This window comes from Miniopterus natalensis, chromosome 3 (genome assembly GCF_054644295.1).
Source record: "Miniopterus natalensis isolate mMinNat1 chromosome 3, mMinNat1.hap1, whole genome shotgun sequence".
NCBI classification, from domain to species: Eukaryota; Metazoa; Chordata; class Mammalia; order Chiroptera; family Miniopteridae; genus Miniopterus; species Miniopterus natalensis.
This window is the reverse complement of record NC_142083.1, coordinates 63,478,186-63,501,898: the sequence shown is the minus strand read 5'-3', so window position 1 is coordinate 63,501,898 and position 23,713 is coordinate 63,478,186. Positions and strand designations below refer to the sequence as shown.

Sequence of the window (23,713 nt, the reverse complement as noted above, 5' to 3'; positions counted from 1 at the left end):
GAGGGCAATCCCTGACATATGCATAGTACAAATAATATATAATAAAAAGTAAAGGGGAACAATGACTTTTAGCAGCCAAGATTATCATCTTCAATGAAAAGTGACATTTAGGAAAGTCCACAAACAATAGGTAAAATTCAGAAATGGAATAGACAGTGTAAAGTTGCATAACATTTGAGGCAGAAAGAAAATTTTGAGCAAAAGAATGAAATCAGGAAAACAAGGATCATATGGGAAATAATTAGTTCTTTGTGCATTAAAAGGAAGAGAAGTCTGATGACTAAGCTTCAAAGCACTCCAAAATTAGGAATCAGGAAATATCCACGAGTGTGATTTTTTTGCCAGGCCTCTTCCAAGTAGAAAGTCTGGCTAGAGACTTCATATATTTGGGGAAGCCTTACTTCAGCTTGAGTGCATAAGGAACAAGCAATCAGAATGGGGCTACCCTTATTAGCATTTGCCCAGATAGTTCATTAAATTTTTTTAAATAACCCTCTGCTATTTCCCCTCACAGTGTATAAAAATGTATTTAAAATGCTTACCATAACAAAGAAGGCTCTCAATAAATGGCAGCTATTAATATTCTAAAACTACCATCTACCTTACTAAGGTGTTTCCCAGTTTCAGAGCAAAGACCCGATTATTTTATTTAAATAAAAATAGTGAGAAAGTGATAGACTGACTTTGAAATACTTAAAGAGAGACTCTGAACCATGGTAGCAGATGAAAAGTTCTGAAAACTCAAAAACAAGGTAAAATTTAGGTAAAAAAGTTGAAGTAAGGTTCCAAGACAATTAAATGGGAGCAAGAATAGTCTTTTCAAGAAATGGTGCTGGGAAAACTGGATATCCACGTGCAGAAGAATGAAGTTAGATCCCTACCTCGTACTATACATAAATTAACTCAAAATAGATCATAGACTTAAATGTAGAACTAAAACTAATAGTTATTAATATTTAAGACCTTGGATTAGACAAAGCTTTCTTAGATATAACACCAAAAGCACAAGCAAAGAAAAAATAGATAAACTGGGTGATATCAAAATTTAAAACCTTTGTGCTTCAAATGATAGTGACTCAAACAGGAAAGTGAAAACAACCCACAAAATGAGGAAAAATATTTGCAAATCATGCATCTCATAAGGGATTTACATCCATAATATATAAAGAGCTCTTACAACTCAATAATAAAAAAATAAAAAAACACAACTTAAAAATGGGCAGAGGATTTGAATACATTTTCCTGCGAAGATGATATGCAAATAGCCAATAAGCACTTGAAAAGATGCTTATGATCATCTGTAATTAAGAAAATGCAAATCAGCCTAGCCAGCCTGATTCAGTGGTTGAGCATGGACCCATGAACCAGGAAATCATGATTTGATTTCCGATGTGATTCCCAGTCAGGGCACATGCCCAGGTTTCGGTCTGGAACCGCAGTAGGGGGAGTGCAGGATGCAGAGTCAATGACTCTCATCATAGATGTTTCTCTCTCCCTCTTCCTTCCTCTCTCTGAAATAAATAAAAACATTTTTTAAAAATGCAAATCAAATTCACAATGACATTTTACTTGACATTCACTAGGACAGAAAGAATACAAAAGACAGACAATAACAAGTTAATGAGAATACGGCTCTCAAACATTGCAGAAAGGAATGTAAAATAGTAGTCACTTTGGAAAATAGTCTGGCAGTTCTTCAAACAATTAAACATAGTGTTACCATATCACCTAGCAATTGCACTCCTAGAAATACACCCAAGAGAAATAAAAACAAATGTTCACACAAAAATTGCATATGAGTTCACATGAATGTCATAGCAAAATTATTCATAATAGCCAAAAAGTAGAAACAAACCAGATATCCACCAACTGACAGAGGGATACACAGAATGTGGTTTATCTATAAAATGAAATTTTACTTGGCCATAAAAAGAAATGAAGTATTGGTGCATGCTACAACATAGGCGAATCCTGAAAGTATCATGCTGCATGAAAGAAGCCAGTCACAAAAGACTACATATTTCACGATTACATTTATATGAAATGTCCAGAATAGGCAAATCTATAGACATAAAAATTAGATTAGTGGTTGCCAGCAGCTGGGGGTAGGGGATCAATTACTAATGAGTACTAGGTTTCATTTGGTTTGAGGCAAATGTCCTAAACTTATATTATGGTAGTGGTTGCACAACGGTGAATACAATAAAAACCACTGAATTATATACTTTCAGTAGCTAAATTTTATAGTATGTGAACTATATCTTAATAAAGGTTTTTTATAGTTAGGTAATTCTTTATAAAACAAAACAAAACTGGGGCACATTTTATAGCTACTCTCTTTCCTAAAATAGTCTCCTTATAGATATATCCTCAGAAAGAATATTGGAGGATATTGTATTTTGTAGTAAGAAGGAAGTTCATTCCCAAACAACACTCACATAATTTAAACATTGGAGTCACTGAGAATAAAAATTTAAAAGGGAATTCAGTCTGGGAAAAGAGTAGCTGAGAATAATCCCTGGAATGTTCTATGGTTCCCTTAGCTACATACTCTTCCAAATTTTCAACTGGAGAAGATGAAAAGCTCTGGAGATGGATGATGGTGATGTTTCACACAATGTGAATTCACTTATTGCCACAGAACTGTACACTTAAAATGGTAAATTTTGTTACATTTATTTTACTACTATAAAAATTATTTTAAACAATCACACTAAGATATATTAGTGATAGGAAATGGCAAGATATATGTGTGGTGGGATGACTAGCAATCTTTCCCACTCAGATAGCACACAGGAATAAAAATAATCAATGAGTCTGGCACACTGACAAAGAGCCCTTTCCTCCTGGGCAACAAAGAGAACAATGACTGGCAGCTAGTGATTCTTGTAATTACATCAGATTTCAACCAAGGCAGGAAAGATGTAAATACTTCTCATTAATAGAGGTGGTCTAGCGGGCTTCACATAAACTTTGCATCCCTCTTATGAAGGCTGTGAGATGTCTGAGAAAAAGAAATGCTTTTCTTCTCCAGTTGTATTACTTCACAGGTATTTTAAGAAATGGAACCAATTTGATCATTGGTCTCATTAGTATAGAGGCTGCAGAGAATTGGAGCACTCAGTTTTACCTTTATTCATACTTTTCCAGAGCCTACGATAACTGGGTGGTAAAGAAAATAATTAAGAAGACAGTATCAGTGCCTTTCCTGCAGAGGCCAGAAGCATTGTTCAATTGTGCAAAACACAAGTAGGATTCAAGGAGAACCATTTCTTCTTGTAGAGAGAATGCTGGGGACAATGTCATGAGACTGAAAGGTTTGAAGGGGCTGCAAAATTTGGCACATAGGCCGGATCTGTCCCTGTCTTTCTCTGACCATGTCATCTCTTGCCACTCTTCCCTGTAATCACTCAGCTTGCCTTCTTGCTATTCCTCAACATATCAAGTTTTGTCTCATTTGAGGGATCATGCACCTCTTTATATACATTCTTTCCTCAGGTGTTCTCATACATTCCCTTACCTCATTGAGTTCCCTTTTCAAATGTCAGGTCCACAAAGAAGCTCTCCCTGATGACCTTATCTAATATATAATATAGCCTCTCCCTCATCACGCTTTATCTTGTTACACTGTTTCATTTTTCTTCATAGACTAATCACAATCTTACATAATTTGTTTATTGTCTATCTTCTATCACTAGAATGTAAACTCACAAGACAATATTTTACTCAGCACAGTATTACCAGTGCTTAAAACAGGGCCATACAAACACAAATAAATATTTGTTGAAAAAATATGGGCAGAGAAAAGAGAGTGTAATGCTCAAGTCAGGTAATATGCAAAAAGGCTCTTCTCTTTTCAAGGAACTATCTATAAGTGCCTCCCCTGGGAGTCTTAAGAACTTAACACCTGTTAGCTAGAATGATGGCCTTTGTTCTTCCTATACTACAATATCCTTTCTGAGAGTTGCCAGATCCTTCAGTAAAGACAGTTGTTCATCTATACTACAGTTCAAAGGACTTGATAAGGGGAAGGCTGAAAGGGCAGAACAGGCGAGAAACGTGAGAGTTTTATATAACGATATGCTTGAAGGAGACTGGCTCCTCTAGCTAGTCTACAACTGAGAATCACCTTGGCTTACTGGCAGCAGTTATGAGATCCATAACCCACAAATACAAAGATTACTCCAAGTGCTAAAGACAAGAATAAATTCTGACTTTCCAACAAAAATTAGCACACATTTCCCTTCAGGATCAGAAAAGGAAACGGTTCTGATACACTCAGTTTACTTATATGAGTTCAATTTTGTAAAAAAGAAAGATATACACAGAGAAAAAGCATAAGCAAATTATTAAAGTGCCATTAATATATATTAATGTATTTTTAAACATTCTAACAATAGAGTAGCCAGACATTAACAAATTTGGTTATCGTAAAGCCACAAATGTTCAATAAATCCACCAACAGCTTTGATGAATTCCTTTTGTGTTACTAATGTCTAAAAAGTGTATACTCTTCATTAGGACATTCTGAAAGGAAATCTAAGGACTGAAGGAAATATAACTAAATGTTGTTAACTATCTGTGGAAATGAAATCAAGAATAACCTTAGTGATCTTAATACTTAAATCTTTTCCACACACACACACACACAAAACATCTGAAATGTATATCTGAAACCTACATAATTATATTAACGAATAAATTCAAAAAAATTAAAATAATAATTTAACAATCAACAACTTTGCTAAAGAAACAAATATAACCACCCTAAACAAGGCCTTCCTCTGATTGGAAAGTAAGTGACCTATAACTCTGCCCAATTTATAACCCTTCCCCTAAAGCTAAGAATCATGGTAATTTTGAATATTTTATTTTCTCCTTTAATTTTCAACAAGTTTAATCTTAATCTTTTTAAAAGCAAGTCTTCAAGCATACTACCTACAAAAGCTGTGATTATGTTAAAATGGATATTTTCAATGATCCTTTGATATAAGAATACCTCAAACTAAGATCTTTTGTGTGACATATTCAGAACCACATATTTCAAGAACCATTCCTGACATTAACAATCTCATAAGCAATCTAAAATTACAGAGAAGAAAAAATTAATATCTATTCAAAAGAAATAACGAGCTAATACAAAGGGAATAGTGGGTAACAGTGGATGTGTGTTTGCCTGTCTAGCATCCACTCCTCTCTTCCACCTTCTCTACAGAATACTAGTTTCATTCATGTCTCCATCCTCACCCTCGGCTCCAAGGGTAGGTCCTGATTGGTGTAAGCTATTGTGGGTAGGACCAGCCAGACTGAAGGGAAAGATACATTCTAGGGCTGCAGGAACAGATCACTCCTTATGGATTGAATTCATTACCCCTGATTTCAAGGAGCAAGTCAGCTTTGGATATGAACTTTGTGAAGAGCAAGGCAGAGTAAGAAATTGGATCAGTGATGAAGTCAGTGATTTGCTGAATCAAATAATTTTGGAACCTGTCTACTACTTTGAGCCTCCTATTATGTATACTAACAGTTCTTTTTAAACAAAATTTGAGTCAGGGGACATAAAACCCAGATTATGTATCCAAAAGCATCCTAACTGATGTGAAAAGAGACCAAATCACTTGGAATTTTTTTTTTAATGTATCTTTATTGATTTCAGAGAGAGGAAAGGAGAGGGAGAGAGAGATAGAAACATCAATGATGAGAGAGTCATTGATCAGCTGCCTCCTGCACACCCCCGACTGGGGACCGAGCCCGAAACCTGGGCGTGTGCCCTGACCAGGAATCGAACCCCGATTGCCTGGATCCTAGGTTGATGCTCAACTGCTGAGCCAAGCCCAGCCAGGCTGAAATTATCTTCTTAATAAAACAGTTCAAATACTATGTGTTAATATGTGTTAACACCTTAATTAATACTTAGAACTGCTGACAATTCTATCTTGATCATAAAAATAAGCTTAACTATCCCATCTGCCACATTGTCTTAACAGTCACTAAGAAAAACATCAGTAAACATGGATGCATCTTTCTTAAGGACTTTTTAAAAGGAAAAAAAAGTTATACATATTTTCAATACTTTATATCTGCTATGTACACAAATTCAAGAAAGAAACATATCTTAAAATTCCTTCTATGACCTGCATTTGGTTGACAAACAACTTAATAATCAGATACAGTTTATAAGAAAATTGAGGCAACTCATGTATGTAATAGTTTGAAAACTTTTCTGTTTGCACTTGTGTGTATGTGTGTGAAAGCTTGCCCACAGGTATATATATACAATCTTTTTTGTTTTAATCCTTACCTGAGGATATGTTTTTGTTAATTTGGGAGAGAGAGGAAGAGAGACAGAGACAGAAAGAAACATCGACGATGTTCGAGAGAAACATCAATCTGCTGCCTCCCGCATATGCGCCCCAAAGGGGTGGGGGATAGAACCCACAACCTTTTGGTATACAGAATGATGCTCCAACCAACTGAGTCATCCAGCCAGGGCTACACATACAATGTTTTAAAGATGTGGAAACTAAGATAATTCATATAAGAGAAAAACATCTTTTACTTTATTAAAGTGATTCATCAAAGGATATACCATCATTCATTAATAATACAGGAATCATAACCAAGAGGGTTTTTTTTGTTTGATAGCTATGTAAAAATATATCTGGTTTAAGAAATATTACTCCATTAGTCATTTATAGTAATACACAATGATTGCCAGGCAAATATTAAAAGACTAAAGTTTACTGCTGCCAAGTCACTGTGGCTAAGCATCAATTTAAAGAGACAAAATAAAAACACACACATTTGAACTTGTATAGTCATAGCACAAGGATATAGAAGGCAAAACCAAAAAAGAATGTATTCTAAGTCCACCCTTGAATTCTTAATGTCTGACTCTAGCAGAATGAACCAAAAACTTGAGTTTAGCCAGATACATATGTGACTTCATGTGTCTCACAGATAATAGCAGCTTGGAGGTACAATCAAATCTAAAAATTTATTATAGCAGGAAATGGATATCTGTACTATTAAAGGGTAAAGATGAACATATAAATTGTTAAATGAGAGGAAAAATGAGGAGTGAAAATCCAATGCAGTAGCGGAAGCTGGTTGGCAAATGTGTAAGCACTTTTCATACTGCTAAGGGTTAAACCATTATTACTGGACTCAAACCTCAGTATTCTACCAGGATATGAAACTGTTAAGTCACCACACCCCTAAATATTGCTTAATAAATTAAACTCAAAACTGTCAATCTTATTGGATATATACTTCTTAGAGATTTCTTTCAACCTAAACCAGAAAAATTGAAGTAACAGCTATTCCATCATTAGTTTTGTCCTAAAGGCATAGATTCTTAAAACCTCTCATCAATGAAGGACTAAATTTTAAGAATTGAAAGGAAATACAGGAGGTCACTTTTAATCCAAACTCTATCCCAAGCTAGTTAGCGAAGATTTATTGAGAGCTCTCTATATTCAAGACTCAATATTGATTGCCGGGGGGTGACACAGATAAGTCTAAAACCTGATACCTTCCCTCAAGGAATCTATAGAATGCCCCAAGGGAATTATAGGCTGTGAAATAGAATATTATACTGTAATAAAGATAAATGTAAAATCCTAAAAACCAAGAGGAGTCTTTCAGCAAGATAAAAGGCTTCAGAGAATGGTTAAGTGATGTCTGAGTTAGGCCTGGAACAAGGAGTCGAACGAATCTAAACATTTGCCAATGGAAGGAAAGGAAATTTCAAGCAGTGAGAATAGAATAAACTCTGATGCCCTATACAAACACATCCCATTTCCAACTACTCTTCCCTTACATATTCTGCTCTTGCCATGCCAATTTTCTTGGTGTTCCTTAACATTTAGGGCAGGTTCTTCAGTCATTGCCTTCTCAGGGCCATTGTATCTTCAACTCCCTCTGCTTGGAATGATCTTCCCCCAGATATCTGCAAGGCATGCTTTCTTACCTCCTTCAAATCTTTGCTCAAATGTCACCTTCTCAGTGAGAACTTACTTGCCTATCCTATTGTAAATTATCGTCTCTGAACTCCGTCACCCTTCCCTGCTTTATTTTTACCACAGCACTTATACCTACCTGACACACTATATATATTTTACTTCTTATTAGTTTTGTGACCCCTCCCCCCCGGACCAAAAGAAGTTATATTTGTTCATCTACAGATTTTAAAACACTGCCTGCACCTGGTAGGCATGAAATAAATATTTGTTGATAAACTGAAATAAATGAGTGAAAAGGATTTCTGTCTTCAAATAGGTTATGGTCAAGTGAAGGAAGCAAATATATAAACAAATAAATTACATTATTTCTGAATGACAAAAATACAATTGGCAAAACCCAATTTATAAAAGACTAATACACAAAAACAGTTTCTGGCATCCCTACTTCTTCATGGCTAGTGACCACTAGATTCTTTATACAACTCTTAGCCCCCTGCCCCCAGTAACACTGTCACTTATGCAGTGGCCAAAAATGGCACCAGAGCTGCCACTGCCGCCAGAACTGCCTCTTCCCACATCAACCTTTACCGATACCTACTGAATAAAGGTAAACCATATTCAGTTTCCATTGTTAGACAAGAGAATGATGTATTCCTGGATTTCCAGATTAAATTCATTTTTCAGTAGATGGTTAAATTCTAAACTGCAAGACGGTTACACTGATAACTATGGATTAGGCAAGAAACCTATTTTTAACATTGCTTAATTATTAAGTATAGACATGAAAAAACAAATTTTTGAATTATCTTTCATTACTGGAACATACTGAGAATGGATGGCACAAGAAAACGGTGAAGAGAAAGTTCCTTCAATAAGGGCTAGTTCTATATTTTAGGCAAATAGGTAACACTGCAAAGTTAAAGGCATTTTTTTTCACATCCAGGGCAACTAGAATTTTATCCTGGATTTAGGAATGATGTAGAATTCTTAAACAAAGCATTACCATTTAAATTACATTCTACTCAAGCCAAACAGTAGTGGAAAATATTCTTTATCGCTAAAAAAAGCAAAACTACTTAAGGAAATGAGGAATAAGCTCAAGGTTTCTCACTTCAACTAACACTTCCACAGACTACATTATCGTTTTAGGTAAAGTGACATTTTCACATTTAATTTTAAAAGGCATTCTATCTGGGATTAATCTGCATAAAAGCGTTAGCCTTGGCACAATTTATTTAATTGAAAGCTCATTTCTGGCTATAAGCAGAATGCCCCAATACTACGCAATATTTATATCTCTACATAAACCCTATCCATGATAGCCCAACTTTAAGTGTTTTACCTAATGGCAAATTTTGCCCTCAGATAGGCACAGAACTCTCCCTCAATCATTACTAAATTATCTATCTTCACTATCTTAAGATCTCCAGCATTTTTAAACAATACACTGCTAAGCGAGTTTTACAAATATTACTCTTCTTCATAAGCAGGAGAAAAACTATAAACTAGGGCAAATTCCCTTAGGTAGAAAAATGCCAAATCAGCAGCTAAGATCATAACTTTCAAGTATAGAATCACAGTTCTGGCCGGTCAACTACAAATGTCGCCAGTTACTGCAGGAGTAAATAATGTACAGCCACTAAGCGAAAAGCCCGAAAAAAACATTAGTTCCTCACTTATCTTTTTCTTTAATAAGGAGGTATGAAAGCCAAACCCGGGAGTCGATCACTTAACACAACATACAGGAGAGACTGTACAAAGCGTGCGGTTATCAAAGCGCAGGAAGCTCAAGTTCCTGCGCGATGAGAGGATTACAGTGAAAAACAGTCGCCCATCAGTCCGTAGCAGAAGAGAAAGAAGTCCACCAGGAAAGGCTGGCAGTCAGGGAGGTGGGGCTGCGAGACCAGCGAGCTCGGCGCGGTCTTCCTCAGAGGCGAACACAGAAGTCGCGGGTGTCGGGAAGGCAAGAGCGCCGGTGGGCTCGCGGGCGCAGGTGGGCTGCAGCTGCCCGCCGGCGAGGGGCCCGCACAGGGAAGTCTCCAGGGCCTCGCCCGCGCAGCTGGGAAACCACCCAGGCAACAGACGGGCTGAGGAGCCACCTAGAGAGAGCCACGTCGGACGATGGGAGCGCGGCGGGAGGTGGGCACCTGGCTCACGCCCACAGGGCGGCTGACAGCCGGGGAGCTCGAGGCTGCCGGGGCGTGAGAAGGGCCGCGGCGTGCCTGAGGGAGTCGCCCTAAGGGCGCTGCCGGCCGCCAACGACTCCCCCTCGCCCATATCGGCGGCGGCGGGATACTCACATAAGGCTGGTAGAACTTGGAGAGCCGCGGCTTCCCGTGGTTGTTGAAGATGAGGATCGCCTTGATCATGGCTGAGCCGCGCGGACCGGGTGGGCGCTGGGGGCCAGGGCGGGGGCGGGCGCGCGAGCCTCGCCTCGGGATCTCGCTGGCGATCCTTCCCAACCCGCCCCCTCCCGCACGCGCGCGCGCCCCCGAGTCACGGGGCGGGGCCTGGGCGGGGCGGGGCCTGGGCGGGGCCTGGGCGGGGCTGACGCGGAGGGAAGCGGAAACACTCCAGGCCTCAGCGCGCTTGTCAGAGGGGCACCTGCGCACTCTGGGTCCTGTGCGACGTAGCCCGCCGCCCCCTACCAGAGGTTCGCTGCTGTGGGAAAGCAGTAGTCATGGCATTAACGCTCAGGGGTCTGCGACAAGTTCGACGTAGAGGGCCAGCCGGCAACTCCAACTCTCACTGTTGTGTTGGTCCCCTTAGTCGCGCGCCTGCTTAGCGACTCTCCCCGGCGCAAAGCCCGCCTCCTGCACACGCTGAGCCCCCCACTTCCGCTCTCGCCTCCAACCGAACAAGATGGCTGAGGAGCCGGAGTCCGTGCTGCAGCTCCCACCTTCAGGTGCGGCTGACGGCGAAGGACCTACGGACGTCTCCCCAGGAACAGCCACTCCGGAGCCCCCTTCTTCCGCCGCAGTCTCGCCGGGAACAGAGGAACCTGCCGGCGACACCAAGAAAAAAAGTAAGTTGAAGGGTAGTTTCTTTCTGGGCACAGGCGGGAAGATGTAGATTGCTTCCCACTAGGGATGGCGGGCGACAAAGAAGCAGAATTTAGAGGAGGGCTCGTGCCAGACGTGGTTTTTGAGTAGTCAGGAGAGAGGAAGTGTGCTCAGCTTTGAAGACCTTTGAATTGAGTGCCTCTCAAGAAAGCCGTTCGTGGACGCGCCGTGGCAGTGCGGCGCTTGGCCGCCGCGGTGCTGATGACTGCGCTGGCTCCTTGCGCTTGGCCTGACCTCGAGCTCTCACAGGTGGGAGCGGAGTGGGGTCTCGGTAGCTCCAGGTGCTTAACACGGTAGCTCATTATTTGAGTAATGATTTAAGATTTTGGGGATGGTGGGTGGCAAGTCTGGATTAGAAGCCACGCCTTCCGACTAGTTAGTTCGTAGTTATTTTAATACCAATTGCGTGTGAATCTACTCCTTGAACCAAAAACCTGAAATTCTACCCAAAATGAAGAATGTTAAGGGAAAGCTAAAGGCATAAGGTATCGCCTTAAAAAACATTTTGGAACCTTTGTGAATCATTTCATTGCTTGAGCTAGCTGTCATCAACCCTATATTGCTTGAGAATTAAGTTTGCCGTTGTAAAATACAGAAATTCCTGAATTTACTTGTCCTGGAGCGCTCTATGTAGAGCTGCTTATGAGAAAAGCGGCACATCAACACCTGTAATTCACAGAGGTTGACCCTGGGTCTCAGACAGGTTTTCTCAGTCCAGAGCCTTAGTCTAGGTCTTGGCATGTTTTCTGCTCAGTGATCTCACAGCCTCTCCTTCTGCCATTGAAGGTAATTGTCTCTCCCAGCACTGTCCCCCTTTAAAGTTAGACTGCCTCTACATTTGGGGGAAATCTATTCAGTCATTTCCACATGATGCACTACTAGAGAAACAAACCTTTGATTATTTTTATAGATAACCACTAGAATCTTTCTTCAGAAGAATTCCATGAGTTTTACAGATTTCCAGTCCTTTTTTTCTAACGTTTTACTGTAAGCAGGAACAGAGTTTCAAAGGGCTTGTTTTAAGCTCTAACAGTCTCAGTCAAAAGCGGACTCCTCGACCCTGAAGATAGCTTTGTAGAACCATGGGATATGGCCTGAGTTTATATGACATGTTTTCTTTGGTCTGAAATATATTTTTTTAAACCATGATTTAAAAATTCTGGCTCCCATGAGCATTTGAGTTTTCCTTTCTGATATAAAACTTAAATTTCTAGCTATTGAATTTCTACCCTGAAATTGTGATCCTTGTTTGAGGACCTCTTCTGATGAAAGAAGGTTAGCTATTTCATATGCTCCACTTCTGGTTTAATCTACAGAAGAACAAAGATTATTAAAGCAAACCAAGGTTGTTGGTCCCGGCCTCCCATTAGAACACCTGAGGGAGCTTTGGAACTTACGTATGCCAAGACCATACTTCCAAAATTCTGATTTAATTGATGTGGACAACTGTATTCTTGTAAATTAAATGTTCCCCCAGTTGATTCTAATGCACAGCTAGGGTTGAGAACTGTAGGCAAATCATCTTTAGAATTAAAAAAAAAAAAGGTAGTTATAATTTAAATAAATGTGTCCTTTAGTTCCTTGCCCTTCCAATTTTTTTTTCCTGCAGTAGTACAACTCGTAATATTTTCTGCCTTCTCTTTCTTGAAATGCTCAGGTGCAAATGAGCTATTGATAGCCTCAGGAGATTGAGGGAGCATGGAAGGTGAGTTATTTAAAATTCCCTCACTTATCTTCCAATTCATTCATGTTCCCTAGATAACTGAAGCTAGAGTTATTAAGTGGAGGAAGGAAGGTGAACTTTTGCAGGAAGAATACTGTGTGCGTTATATGTTCTAGGTGCCTTCATTCCAAGGGTAAACTTGAATAAATTGATCTCTTGACTCCATTGGGTCTCAATATTTAATACCAAAGAATGGGAAAGAGGGATGTAATAGACTAGAATTAACTTTAGGGGGCAGCAACACACTATTTTGCTTTCAGTGTTGCCTTTGATTATAATAAGATAGATGTCTTTTTTTTTTTTCCTTTTTATTGACTTTATTGGGATGACTGACATTGGTTAATAAAATTATATAGGTTTCTGGTATACAGTTCTATATTACAGCCCCCTCCCCCTTTTTATTTAAGCATAGTAACTTTAGGAGACAGATTCATAGTTTGAGTATATGTTTTGGATTATTGAAACCTTTAATTTCTCTAACTGAAACTTTTTGGCCTTTGGTTATATTTTGAGTTACGAGCTAAACGCATGTTCTAAATGCTTTACATGTATTAACTCATTTAATCCTCAAAACAACCTTATGAGGTAGGTGCTATTATCCTCATTTTACAAAAGGGGGAACTGTGGCACAGAGAGATTAAAGAGCTTATCCAGATACATATATATAGCAAGTGGCAGAGCCAGGATTTTGAACCTGGAGAGTTTAAAGAGTGTGTTCTTTACTGAATTATATAAATTCTATAATAGACTATTAACATCCTTTATTTAACCACTCCCCTCTAAATATCCTTGTTGGATATTTAGGTTTACCATTTTCCCCCCCTATAAAAATGAGTGTTTCAACAAAGGTGAAATTCTTCTAAGTGAATCTTTTTACATCTCATATTTTATTAGATTAGATTCCTAGAACTATTATTATTAGTATTATTGAGTCAAAGCATATCTCTAAGTATTTGGTAATGTATTACCATACTGTTCTCCAGAAAGGGTGTAACATTTTGTATTCCCAACAGTACAATCATCTTCAGTATTATTATTCTAATATTTACTAATTTGGTAGGTGTAAAAGGCCATGACATTTTATGTTTTTAATTTGTTTATTGACCATTTATATTTCTTTCTTTTTTTAATTGTTAAAATGAAATTTAAAGATTCATTTTATGGGGAGACCTTACTGGGACTGTAGAGTCAAGGAAAAAAACCAAAAAGAATCTTACTACCTAACATTTGTACATCTTAGACATACCTCTAGTATCCTCAGTGTATAAACTATGTGTAGATTAAAGGTTTAAGTTTTCTAAAATCTCATATATATCACATTCACTTTAGAGGTTTTAGTGTAATTGTCAATTTGTTTTTCCTTTTACAGTTGATATCCTGCTAAAGGCTGTGGGAGACACCCCTATAATGAAAACGAAGAAGTGGGCTGTTGAGCGAACCCGAACCATCCAAGGACTGATTGACTTCATCAAAAAGTTCCTTAAACTTGTGGCTTCAGAACAGTTGGTATGAAACCAATGCTGAATTTTTCTCTACAATAATTCACAATAGCTACTAGGCAACAATGAGTAACTGTTGTATATAGAAATATATATGAAGTCACATGTTACTTCAGTAATATTCTTTTATTTTTTTGTTGGAATTTCTGTACTTTATTGAAAGAGTCTCTGGGGAACCCTGAAATGAATGAATTTTAGATTTACTTTTACAATGTGAACTGATAAATTTTTTTAACCTACTGTATTGGTGATTTTCCTCAAAAAGTCACTGAATGTCGAACTTTTAGGTTTTAGAACTTGTTTTGATATCAGTGTTGCTTCCTTCCCGTTCTTGAGGTAAGCAATATATCTTTGCCGTATGTTATGGAAGAACTAAGAGATATTCTTATTTCATATTGTAGTACATGTTAAGCACTTCATGGTTGCAGTTGTAAAGATTAATATTTTAAATGCCAATGGTTTTTAACTTGGTATTCAACCATAGAAATTTGGAATGCTGTATGTTAATTAATAGACACCTTTATCTGCAGATCACATCTTGGCCAATATTAATACTGATATAGGAATTTGGCTGTAAGTGGCTCTCACAAAATGAACGTAGGTACAAGAGTAAGTATAAGATAGATCAATCACTAGAAATAATTTGAGGTAAAAATAGCATAGACCCTGTGATTCCTCCAAAGGAAGAATTGGGAATACTTGAGTTTTACAGTTGATCAATCAGAGTGAGAAAAGTATCTGTTTTATGAGTATCATATAGAATTTAATTAAATGTCAGAGATGGGCAAGAAGATTATAGTGTCATCCACATTCATATGGTAGCTAAAACCTCAGGAGCAGAGGATCTTGCCTAGAGTCCAAATCTAAATGGAAAAATCAGGGAAATAAGAACATACACTTGAAAGGAATGAGAAAAGGCTATATCTCTTTGGGAACAATTAGAGAGGTAGGAAGCCAGAGGAGTACCAAGTAATTAAGAAAAGATGAAACTATGCTGTATTTTATGTTAATGTTAGAGTCCTGACATTTTGTATTGCCTGTATCCAGTAATCTGAAAGGACTTGATTAATATGCACATGTATTAGGTTGAACCATGTAAAATTATCATTAATCAGTCATTTTAAACTATAAAAACAGCAACTTCATATGGTTCAACATTAAACCTCTGTAGTGGATCTGATTGTCCCTTTCCATTTAAGCAATAGGAAATCACTTTTCTAGATTAAACTAGAGCTTATGTCTTCTAGCTTTCATCTAGCTGTACCCCACATTATTTTAGCAAGGATTTGGGGAAGATAGTGGTGTCAGAAGGCAGAGTTAAATCTCTAAATTCCCACATACACATAGTCAATTAGTTGGCAAAACTAAATACCCATGATCAGTATTTTACAAAACTAGATGACAAAATATCATCATGAACCTTAAAATGGAAGTTTGTGGGGACAAACCACCAAAAACCACAGGATCTGCATAGTATCAGCAAATGTGTTCAAAGAAGCAAGCAAGCAACTGGATTGACATCTGACACTGAGAAAGGGAGAACCTGGAAGTGGTTAACAGGTCTTCACTGGGAAGTACAGTGGGCAATTTAAGAGTAGTAGCTGAAATTGAAAGGGTTTTATTTTCTCCAATAAAAAGATTACCATGTATTACCAAATGATTACCATGTGTCTTCACTAAGGAGACCTGAAGAGGCTGGGGCAGTCTTCCCCCTGAGAGATCTCAAAACAGATTCAGTAAGGCTCCTTCCCTTCCAGGACAAGACCCATGCTGAAGAGGAGCTTCTAGAAGTGCAACAAAGTTGAGCAGAGTAGGAACATGAGGGAGGAAGGAAAGAGAAGCCGGATCAAAGTGGAGGGGAATGGAACCTGGAGTCTCAGAAAACAGGCTTCTGTATTGTTGGACACTGTACCAAAAAACAACAGAAGAGGGAGTTCTGTGGAGCTTGAAGAACTACACTAACTTCAATCTGAAAGTTGAAGAAAACTAAATTCATAAAAAAGCAACAGAAAAGGGTCAAGGTCAAATCCCATACAATGTTATTGAAAAGAAAAAAGAAAAATAATAACATCACTAAAAACAGTAAAAGCCATGCCAGAAAAGTATGCCTACAAGACAAGTCAATAACTATAACTATTTCAAAACAAGCTAAAAGACGTTAATGAAATTATATAAAACATGAAAGAACAACATAAATCAGCATTAGTAAAACTCGAAGTAACATCTCAGGAAAAGAATTATAAATACACATTATTTCAGAAATGGGCATTAACTAGAAGGAATAAGAACAAATAAACAACAGATAGTGCCTTAAAAAAATAGAAGTCAAAACAATTTTTTAATCAAGAAATGAAAAGTAAAAGAGATTTGAGAAAAAGTGACAAATAATTGAGAATGAACAAAGGAGAGTGAAGATATGGATAACAGGAATCCCTGAAGAAGAAAATCAAAGCAAAAGAACAAAACAAATACTTAAAACTATAATTCAAAGGAAATTATTGCCCAGCCAGGTGTGGCTCAGTGGCTGAGCATTGACCTAGGATCTAGGAGAACGCGTTTCGATTCCCGGTCAGGGCAGGTGCCTGGGTTGTGGGCTCCATCCCCAGGCAGGGGCATGCAGGAGGCAGCCGATCAATGACTCTCATCTTTCTCCCTCTCCCTTCCTCTCTGAAATCAATAGATATATTCTAAAAAAACACACAAAAACAAAGGAAATTACTTTAAAAAGATTTGAAGCTACACATTAAAAAATAGACTGAGTACCTAAGAATATCAACCCTGACTAACAAGCATCAAGACGCAGTCTGGTAAAATTATTAAACTTTAAATTTTTTTAAAAGCCTTTGGACACCTAGGGAAAGAAAGAGGACATGACTTAGGAAGAAAATTAGGTTATCATCAAACTTTGATAGCGAAGATACAAAGGAAGAAACTGTGAAATAAGGATTTTATATACAACAAACTGACTTTTAATCAGTGCACAAACTTAACAATGTGCAAGACTCAGGGAATGTTATTCCCATGAACCCTTCCTGCTGAATATACTAGAGAAAGAGCTTTATAACAACCAAAATATCTAAAGAGACATAAACATATAGACTGGTGATTTAAAAACATAATCATTATTCTTTAAAACTAAAATAATTTTATCTTCCCAAGTTGTAGCATTTAGCAAAAGATTGCACTTTGAAATTTTTACTTCTGTGGAATTTTAAACTAGCTAAATTGGATTTTTCTAAAAAATTAAAGTCACTTTTAGTTCCTGACTCCTGTTATAAACCACATTGATTTCCTGTAGTTCTGCTACATTTACTCTAGTGTCCCCTAAACACTAAAACTTACTTTTGCCTACAAAGTCTTAATTATTATTTTCACCTAGTTAAATCCTATTTATTATCTCTTAGAGGAGGCTTTCCTTGATGTTTTTGCTAGGCTAAACTAATGCCACATCTCTGTGTACTACACACCTTATCAGATACACTTTTTTACCTGTATTCTTATCTGTATGTGTCTGCCTCTCCAGTAGACTGAAAACTCATTAATGGGAGATATATTAATCTTCATAGTTCCACACCTTGGGGAATCCCTGCCACATAATAGACAGTGAATGTTTGCTGAAATAAAAAACTGTCATCTGGAGCCCTTCTCATTTAAAATGTACCAGAAGAGTAAAATCTGTGTTCACTCTTAGTTAAACTGCCAGGACCTAGAGACAAATTCTTATATCTGTATTACAGAAATAGACATTTAAATGCACACTGATCTCTGTTAACTTTCTAAAATTTTTATGTTAGAACATTACTCAGTCTTAATCATTAATTGATATTAACTCATGAACTACTTTTAAATAATTTAATTAAAACTAATGCCTATTGAATATATATACCAGGCACTGATACTATCTCATTTTATCTCTCTCAGCTGCCCCAAGGAGTATAAGTACTATTATTTTCCATATTTGTTGAAAGAAACCAGCTGAGAAAAATTATTCATATTTATAGCCAGAAATCAAGCCTAGATCTGTCTCAATAGAGCCTCTGTTCTTAATTACCACACTGTATTACATAAGGGAGAAATGTAGGCAATATTTGTTTTATAGTTGGTAACCCAAGTAGTGTCTGACAGCCAACTATTTATTCTGATTTGTTTTAAAGACAACGTTAAGCCCAGCAAATTGTAGTATTAGAATTGGACTACAGACTAAGGAAAATTGATATGTTACCTGCAAATAATGTTTTGTTTTCTAAAAGGAAAATTATCAAAAGCTACTTTGACACTGACCTTTTGTTTCAGTATCTCCAGGAATTTTTTATATACAAGTTTCTCCCACTATCCTAAAGGAGAGCATTCCTGTGCAACCTTTTCTAAGCCAAAATGGCATAAAGTAAAGAAGCAATTACCATTAATTTATATGGAAAAATTTTGAGCATACCCTGATCCCCCAAAATAACCTACCAAATTATACTAAATACACTTAATTATATCTAGTTTTATGCTAAGCATAACACCCTTATGAGCCCTCTTAGGCTTTGTGATATCTTAGGTCACATCTTGCTGACGGATACACAAAGTAAATTGAGATAAAGCACAGATGCTCACAGACACACTCCTAAGCTATGGTGGCTTGATGCTGAGATGCTGAGTATAGTTCCCAGGGAAGAAGCTTGGCAGGGCTAATCTCACCGTTTCTATGACTCACTGCAAAACATGCTGAACGTTACTTTTTCTTTCTTCATGAAAGCGAAAATTCTCTTAGGGTTTCTTCATTTAGTTAAAACTGGTACTTACGTATGTCTTTCATAACATGAATTTTGGAAAAGCAGAGGATACCTGTACTAGAATAAAAACAGACTAAACTGAAACATTGAATAATGAATCCTTTAAAGAACAAGGTTATAAGGACATTAGGTTTCAATTATGTTACAATCTTATTTGGCTACAAGTGACTTTACAGTAGTAGCACTCAGCCTGGAGTTCAGTACCTTTAAGAGTTTTCAGTGCTGATAACGGTAAAAAAAAATTCCAACCATGTAAGTCATTTACCCAGGAAAAATGCACAGGCTATCTCAAATATTAGGTTTCCTGATTTTAGGCTGTATGTATGAGATTTTGTTAGGAAAAATTCTGTCTTTAATTAAAATGAGTAGTTGGGAAAATTCATACTTTTAATAATTTCTTAAACCTTCAAAATCTATTTGTAAAAACAATATTTAACGTTTCTCACTGCTTGGCTGATGTCGCTCAGCAGTTGAGCATCAACCTATGATCTAGGAGATCGAGGTTCGAGTCTGGTCAGGGCACATGCCCAGGTTTTGGGCTTGATCCCCAGCAGGGGTCCTGCAGGAGGGAGCCAATCAATGACTCTCACCATTGATGTTTCTCTCTCTCTTCCCCTCTCTGAAATCAATAAAAATATACTTAAAAAATAAGAATTTCTTAGAACCACTGCTCTAGGAGCAAAGAAATCTGTTTTTACTCCTCCAGGAAGGATGTAATCTTCATAAAGATCTTATTAGTTGACTAATTTATGAGAATTAGGAGGAGGAGTTTAGGGAAGCTTTCTTCAATTCTGAAGACAAAGAATTTGAAATAGCTGGCTGATTGGACCCCAGAAAAATGCAAATTAATCAGGATACCATTAAAAATGAATCGCCTTTTTTTTTTTCTTTTTTGCAGTTTATTTATGTGAATCAGTCCTTTGCCCCTTCCCCTGACCAGGAAGTTGGAACCCTCTATGAGGTAAACCATAACTGCTTTGTGTTCTTAATGGAAGATGCACAGCTGTGAATAGTACGATTAATTCACAACATTATTTTAAGAGATGCTGTTCTTAATTGCCTCTCAGGAAAAAAGAGATTACTTTCTTATTTTCTGTTATATCTCTAACATAAATTATACAGTGATTAAGTAATTAAGGAATGAATAATACGAACAGAAGATGACTTTGAAGTATGCCCGGAAAGTAAGGTCTTTTTTTTTTACCTAATTCACTTCTTCTACATTGTTTATATAATCAGTAATCCAGATTTTCCTCCAAGAAATTTAAAAGAAGACTACATAAGGATGACTTCATTCAACATTCTTACAGTTTCATGGCAAAAATTATTATAGTTTACACAGTAGCACCACTAGTAGTAGAAAACAGTGTATACATTACACTGAGAGATGTAGCAAGGGGACAAGATTAAAATATGTAAGCCCATCCATGCCTGTGATGTTTGAAGGACAGGTTTTATTAAACATTATGATTACTGATAAGTGTCCAATAGCAACTTGCATCTCTTGAAAGATACAGCTTTATAGATAACTAACGTGTACATGTATGAGGATATTTATGATACATATAACATTTTTTTCTTAGTTTCATCAAAGAATAACAAAATTAAATTTATTGCTTTTTTTCTTCCTTTTTGTAGTGTTTTGGCAGTGATGGTAAACTGGTCCTACATTACTGCAAATCTCAGGCTTGGGGATGAACTACAGAGAAAAAGGTCTTGATAACTAAAATGAATCTTCACTAAGGAAACAGCTCTGAAAAGTTTGATACTTGTGGCAAGAGACTTGTGGATGTGATCTCAGCATGTTATCTGCTATGACCCATGTTTATGCATTTAAAAAATCCATAGAGTAAATATATTCACAAAAATGTGATTTGCATTAATACAGAAATCATCATAAATGATTGACATTAGTGTATACTCAGTACTACAACTATTGTTCCAGATATGCCTCCAAGATCCTGAAAAGACTAAGATTGTACAAAGTGTCTTTATTATCATTTCTCAAAATGACTGAAATTGTTTACTTGTAAAATTAGCACTCTGCTGATTGTTCTTCCACTGTAAAAGTCAGTTTAGTTTAGTAAAGGAACTTTTTTGAGCTTATTCTGGAAAGTTCAATTTGTTTAGTATGGGGTATGCCTTTACTCATTTGCACTTGCACCTACAGTGTTATCTTGTGAAACAAAATCTCATTGACCTGCTGGCTTTATACCTTACGTGGTCCAGTAGAGGGCAGCACAGCTGGCAGAGAGAAAGAAAGAAAGAAAGAAAGAAAGAGACAGAGAGAGAGAAAGAAGCAGTTTGGTTTTACATCTTTGCCAGATTATAATTGAGGGAAAAGCTGTTCTGCTCATTTCTAACAAACATCTAGCCAAGAGAGCATATATATTGACACACTGGAAGACTGGTTTAGATTTAGTTATTTTGGACAAATGCATCATACTGCTCTTTCAGTCCTATCGTTCGTTTGATAATTCTGGAGTCCCAATGGTTATAGCTGCTATTGTGGTGATACTCTGTCTCTTATTTTTACAGTATCAAAAGCACTCAAGTAAATGTGGCAACATCTTTGAGTTTCTTATAATGTATTTTTCAACTTGAAAACACTCAAAGAAAAACTGAAAAAGAGCCTTAGTTTTTACATGTATTTCATGCCCTGACTAAAAGTACCTTTTTCCTAATGCCATTCGATCAGTAATTACTTAAAGTGAGATTTAGCTTTTTTCCTTCATTCTGTATTATATTTGTAATGCAGCATTAAAAGAAAACATTCCAGTAAATTGAATGGAGTGTCCAAACAGGATCTAAAGTGTGTACAAGAATTCTAAGTGTTTATTTTTGAAGGTAATGGGCATAGTATGATTTCATCAGGGAACTTTGAACTATATGAATGTCCGTTAAATCCTAGAATATACTTTATGGTTAATGATCTGCTATACATTAGCATTAGGGGGTGCTAAGGAACAATTCAGTTTAGGGTGACGAAATTGCTGTTTAGTTCTTATTTTCTGTCCAAGAATGAATTCTTAAGTTCTCTTATACCAGTGGTCTTGTATAATAAATTAATAGTTAGTAGTTAGCACTGGAATAATACAGGTTGAATTGTGAAAATTCATCATGTAAGACTAGGTAAGAAATTTGTATATATGTTGAAAGCTGGAAAGTGTATTTTCAAGTTAAATATATTGGATATGGAAAAGATCTGTTCTCTGGCTTTGTCCATTTATAGTTTACTGAAGGATGTGAATATATTTATACGCATATATATTTAACAAAAGCAAAATGTGCTTACCTTATATTTACCACTAAGGTTTTAGGTGATGGAATATTTACTACCTCAATAATCAAAGCTACTTGAGTTTTGAATTTGTGACAATTTAATTGTTCCTTTTTGATCTAAAGAACTTAGTTGATCTAAGTAAATCTAAGGTAAGCTAAATATGTATATACTTTAGTTTTTTTCCTAGTAACCTTGAAGAATATAGTATAGGGCTTTACACTATTAAAAATGATATTTACACTATTATCTCTTACTCCTTACCCAAAGAATTAATCATTCTATGCTAATTCTGCAACCTTCACTTGTAAGCCTTAATCCCTCAAGTTATTAGGTAACGGGAACTTTATACACAATTCACAGATAGTTTTGCAGATGTCTGGTTTAAACTGTTAACTGTAATAGAACTTGGGGGGGGGGAACTGAACCCTTAGATTATATTTTGTTTTCCACGTTTATGAGAAAATTGATGTCAGTAATGTCATGCTTTATCTTATTATGCAAAGATGACCCACAACATACACAGTGTGTGTAATTATTAGAATATTGTGCTTCCTTCTTTGAAAGTATCTACTCCAAGAACTTCATGAGTTCCTCATATTTAGGGTATAAGGTAAGCCAAGAATATTTATCTGTAATCAAAATAAGATTGGAATCTTTTTTTAGTTATTTATCTTTATTGTTGAAAGTATTACAGATGTCCCTTTTTTCCCCCCCATTGTCACCCTCCACCCCACTCCCGCCTCCTCCCCAGGGCTTCACCGCATTGTTGTCTGTCCTATTTCCTGGAATTGTGTTTTTATAGAAGTTTTAACCCTGAAGAGACCTTAAATATCATCTACTCTAACCAGGTTAGAAAATGAAAGAAGTGTACACCATTCCTTCGTTTATATAGCATTAGTCAACCCTTTTAGTTGTGTGTAACCTAAGTGGAAAAGTGCGATGTTCAAGGGGTATGAAGATTGCCTTTCATGCAGCTTCTGCTTCATTTTTCAAGGATTGTAATATACTGGGTAAGCTTCTGGCATCAGGAAAGAGAGCTACAGACTACATAATGGAAGAAAAAGTACTCAGAAAGCAGTACAGCAGGTTTCATCTTACAAGTGCTGTTTCCCTACAACATTATTCAACCCACACTGGATTACTCACTGTCTCCTGAACGTGCCTTGTTTTTCTGTTTCTTACATCTGCTCATATAATTCAGTTGTGGAAGTACACTGACCTTCACCCCTTCAAATCCTGTCTGCCTAATTCATATTGTAACACTTCTTTAAAGCTTGTCTAAATCAGTGAAGGGGAGATACTCTCTCCCTCATAACAATTACAGTGAACTACCACTATTACAGCACTGCTGCACACCTTATAAACACTGTGTCCAACACCCTTTTATGGTTGTAATGTCCTTAA

At 36.9% G+C, this 23,713-nt stretch overlaps 2 protein-coding genes across 3 annotated transcripts in view; one reads left to right on the top strand and one right to left on the bottom strand.

The window, feature by feature from the left end:
* The window catches only part of AP3S1 (adaptor related protein complex 3 subunit sigma 1), a 51,023-nt gene extending 40,652 nt beyond the window's left edge, over positions 1-10,371 (bottom strand). The window contains exon 1 of the mRNA XM_016224929.2: positions 10,265-10,371. Coding sequence (XP_016080415.1) covers positions 10,265-10,333 — 69 coding nt within the window. The 5' untranslated portion in view covers positions 10,334-10,371. The remainder of the gene's footprint in view (positions 1-10,264) is intronic.
* A 416-nt stretch (positions 10,372-10,787) lies between these two features.
* On the top strand, positions 10,788-22,230 carry ATG12 (autophagy related 12). 2 transcript variants are annotated; one of them, XM_016224899.2, is made up of 4 exons: positions 10,788-10,989; positions 14,119-14,255; positions 19,925-19,987; positions 20,665-22,230. In XM_016224899.2, exons 1-4 carry the CDS (start codon positions 10,827-10,829, stop codon positions 20,722-20,724), a joined length of 423 nt encoding a protein of 140 aa, XP_016080385.2. In that variant the 5' UTR covers positions 10,788-10,826; the 3' UTR covers positions 20,725-22,230. The 2 variants fall into 2 exon arrangements, with proteins under 2 accessions (XP_016080385.2, XP_087671627.1); XM_087815501.1 differs by lacking the exon at positions 19,925-19,987.
* The last annotated feature ends 1,483 nt before the right edge of the window (positions 22,231-23,713 follow it).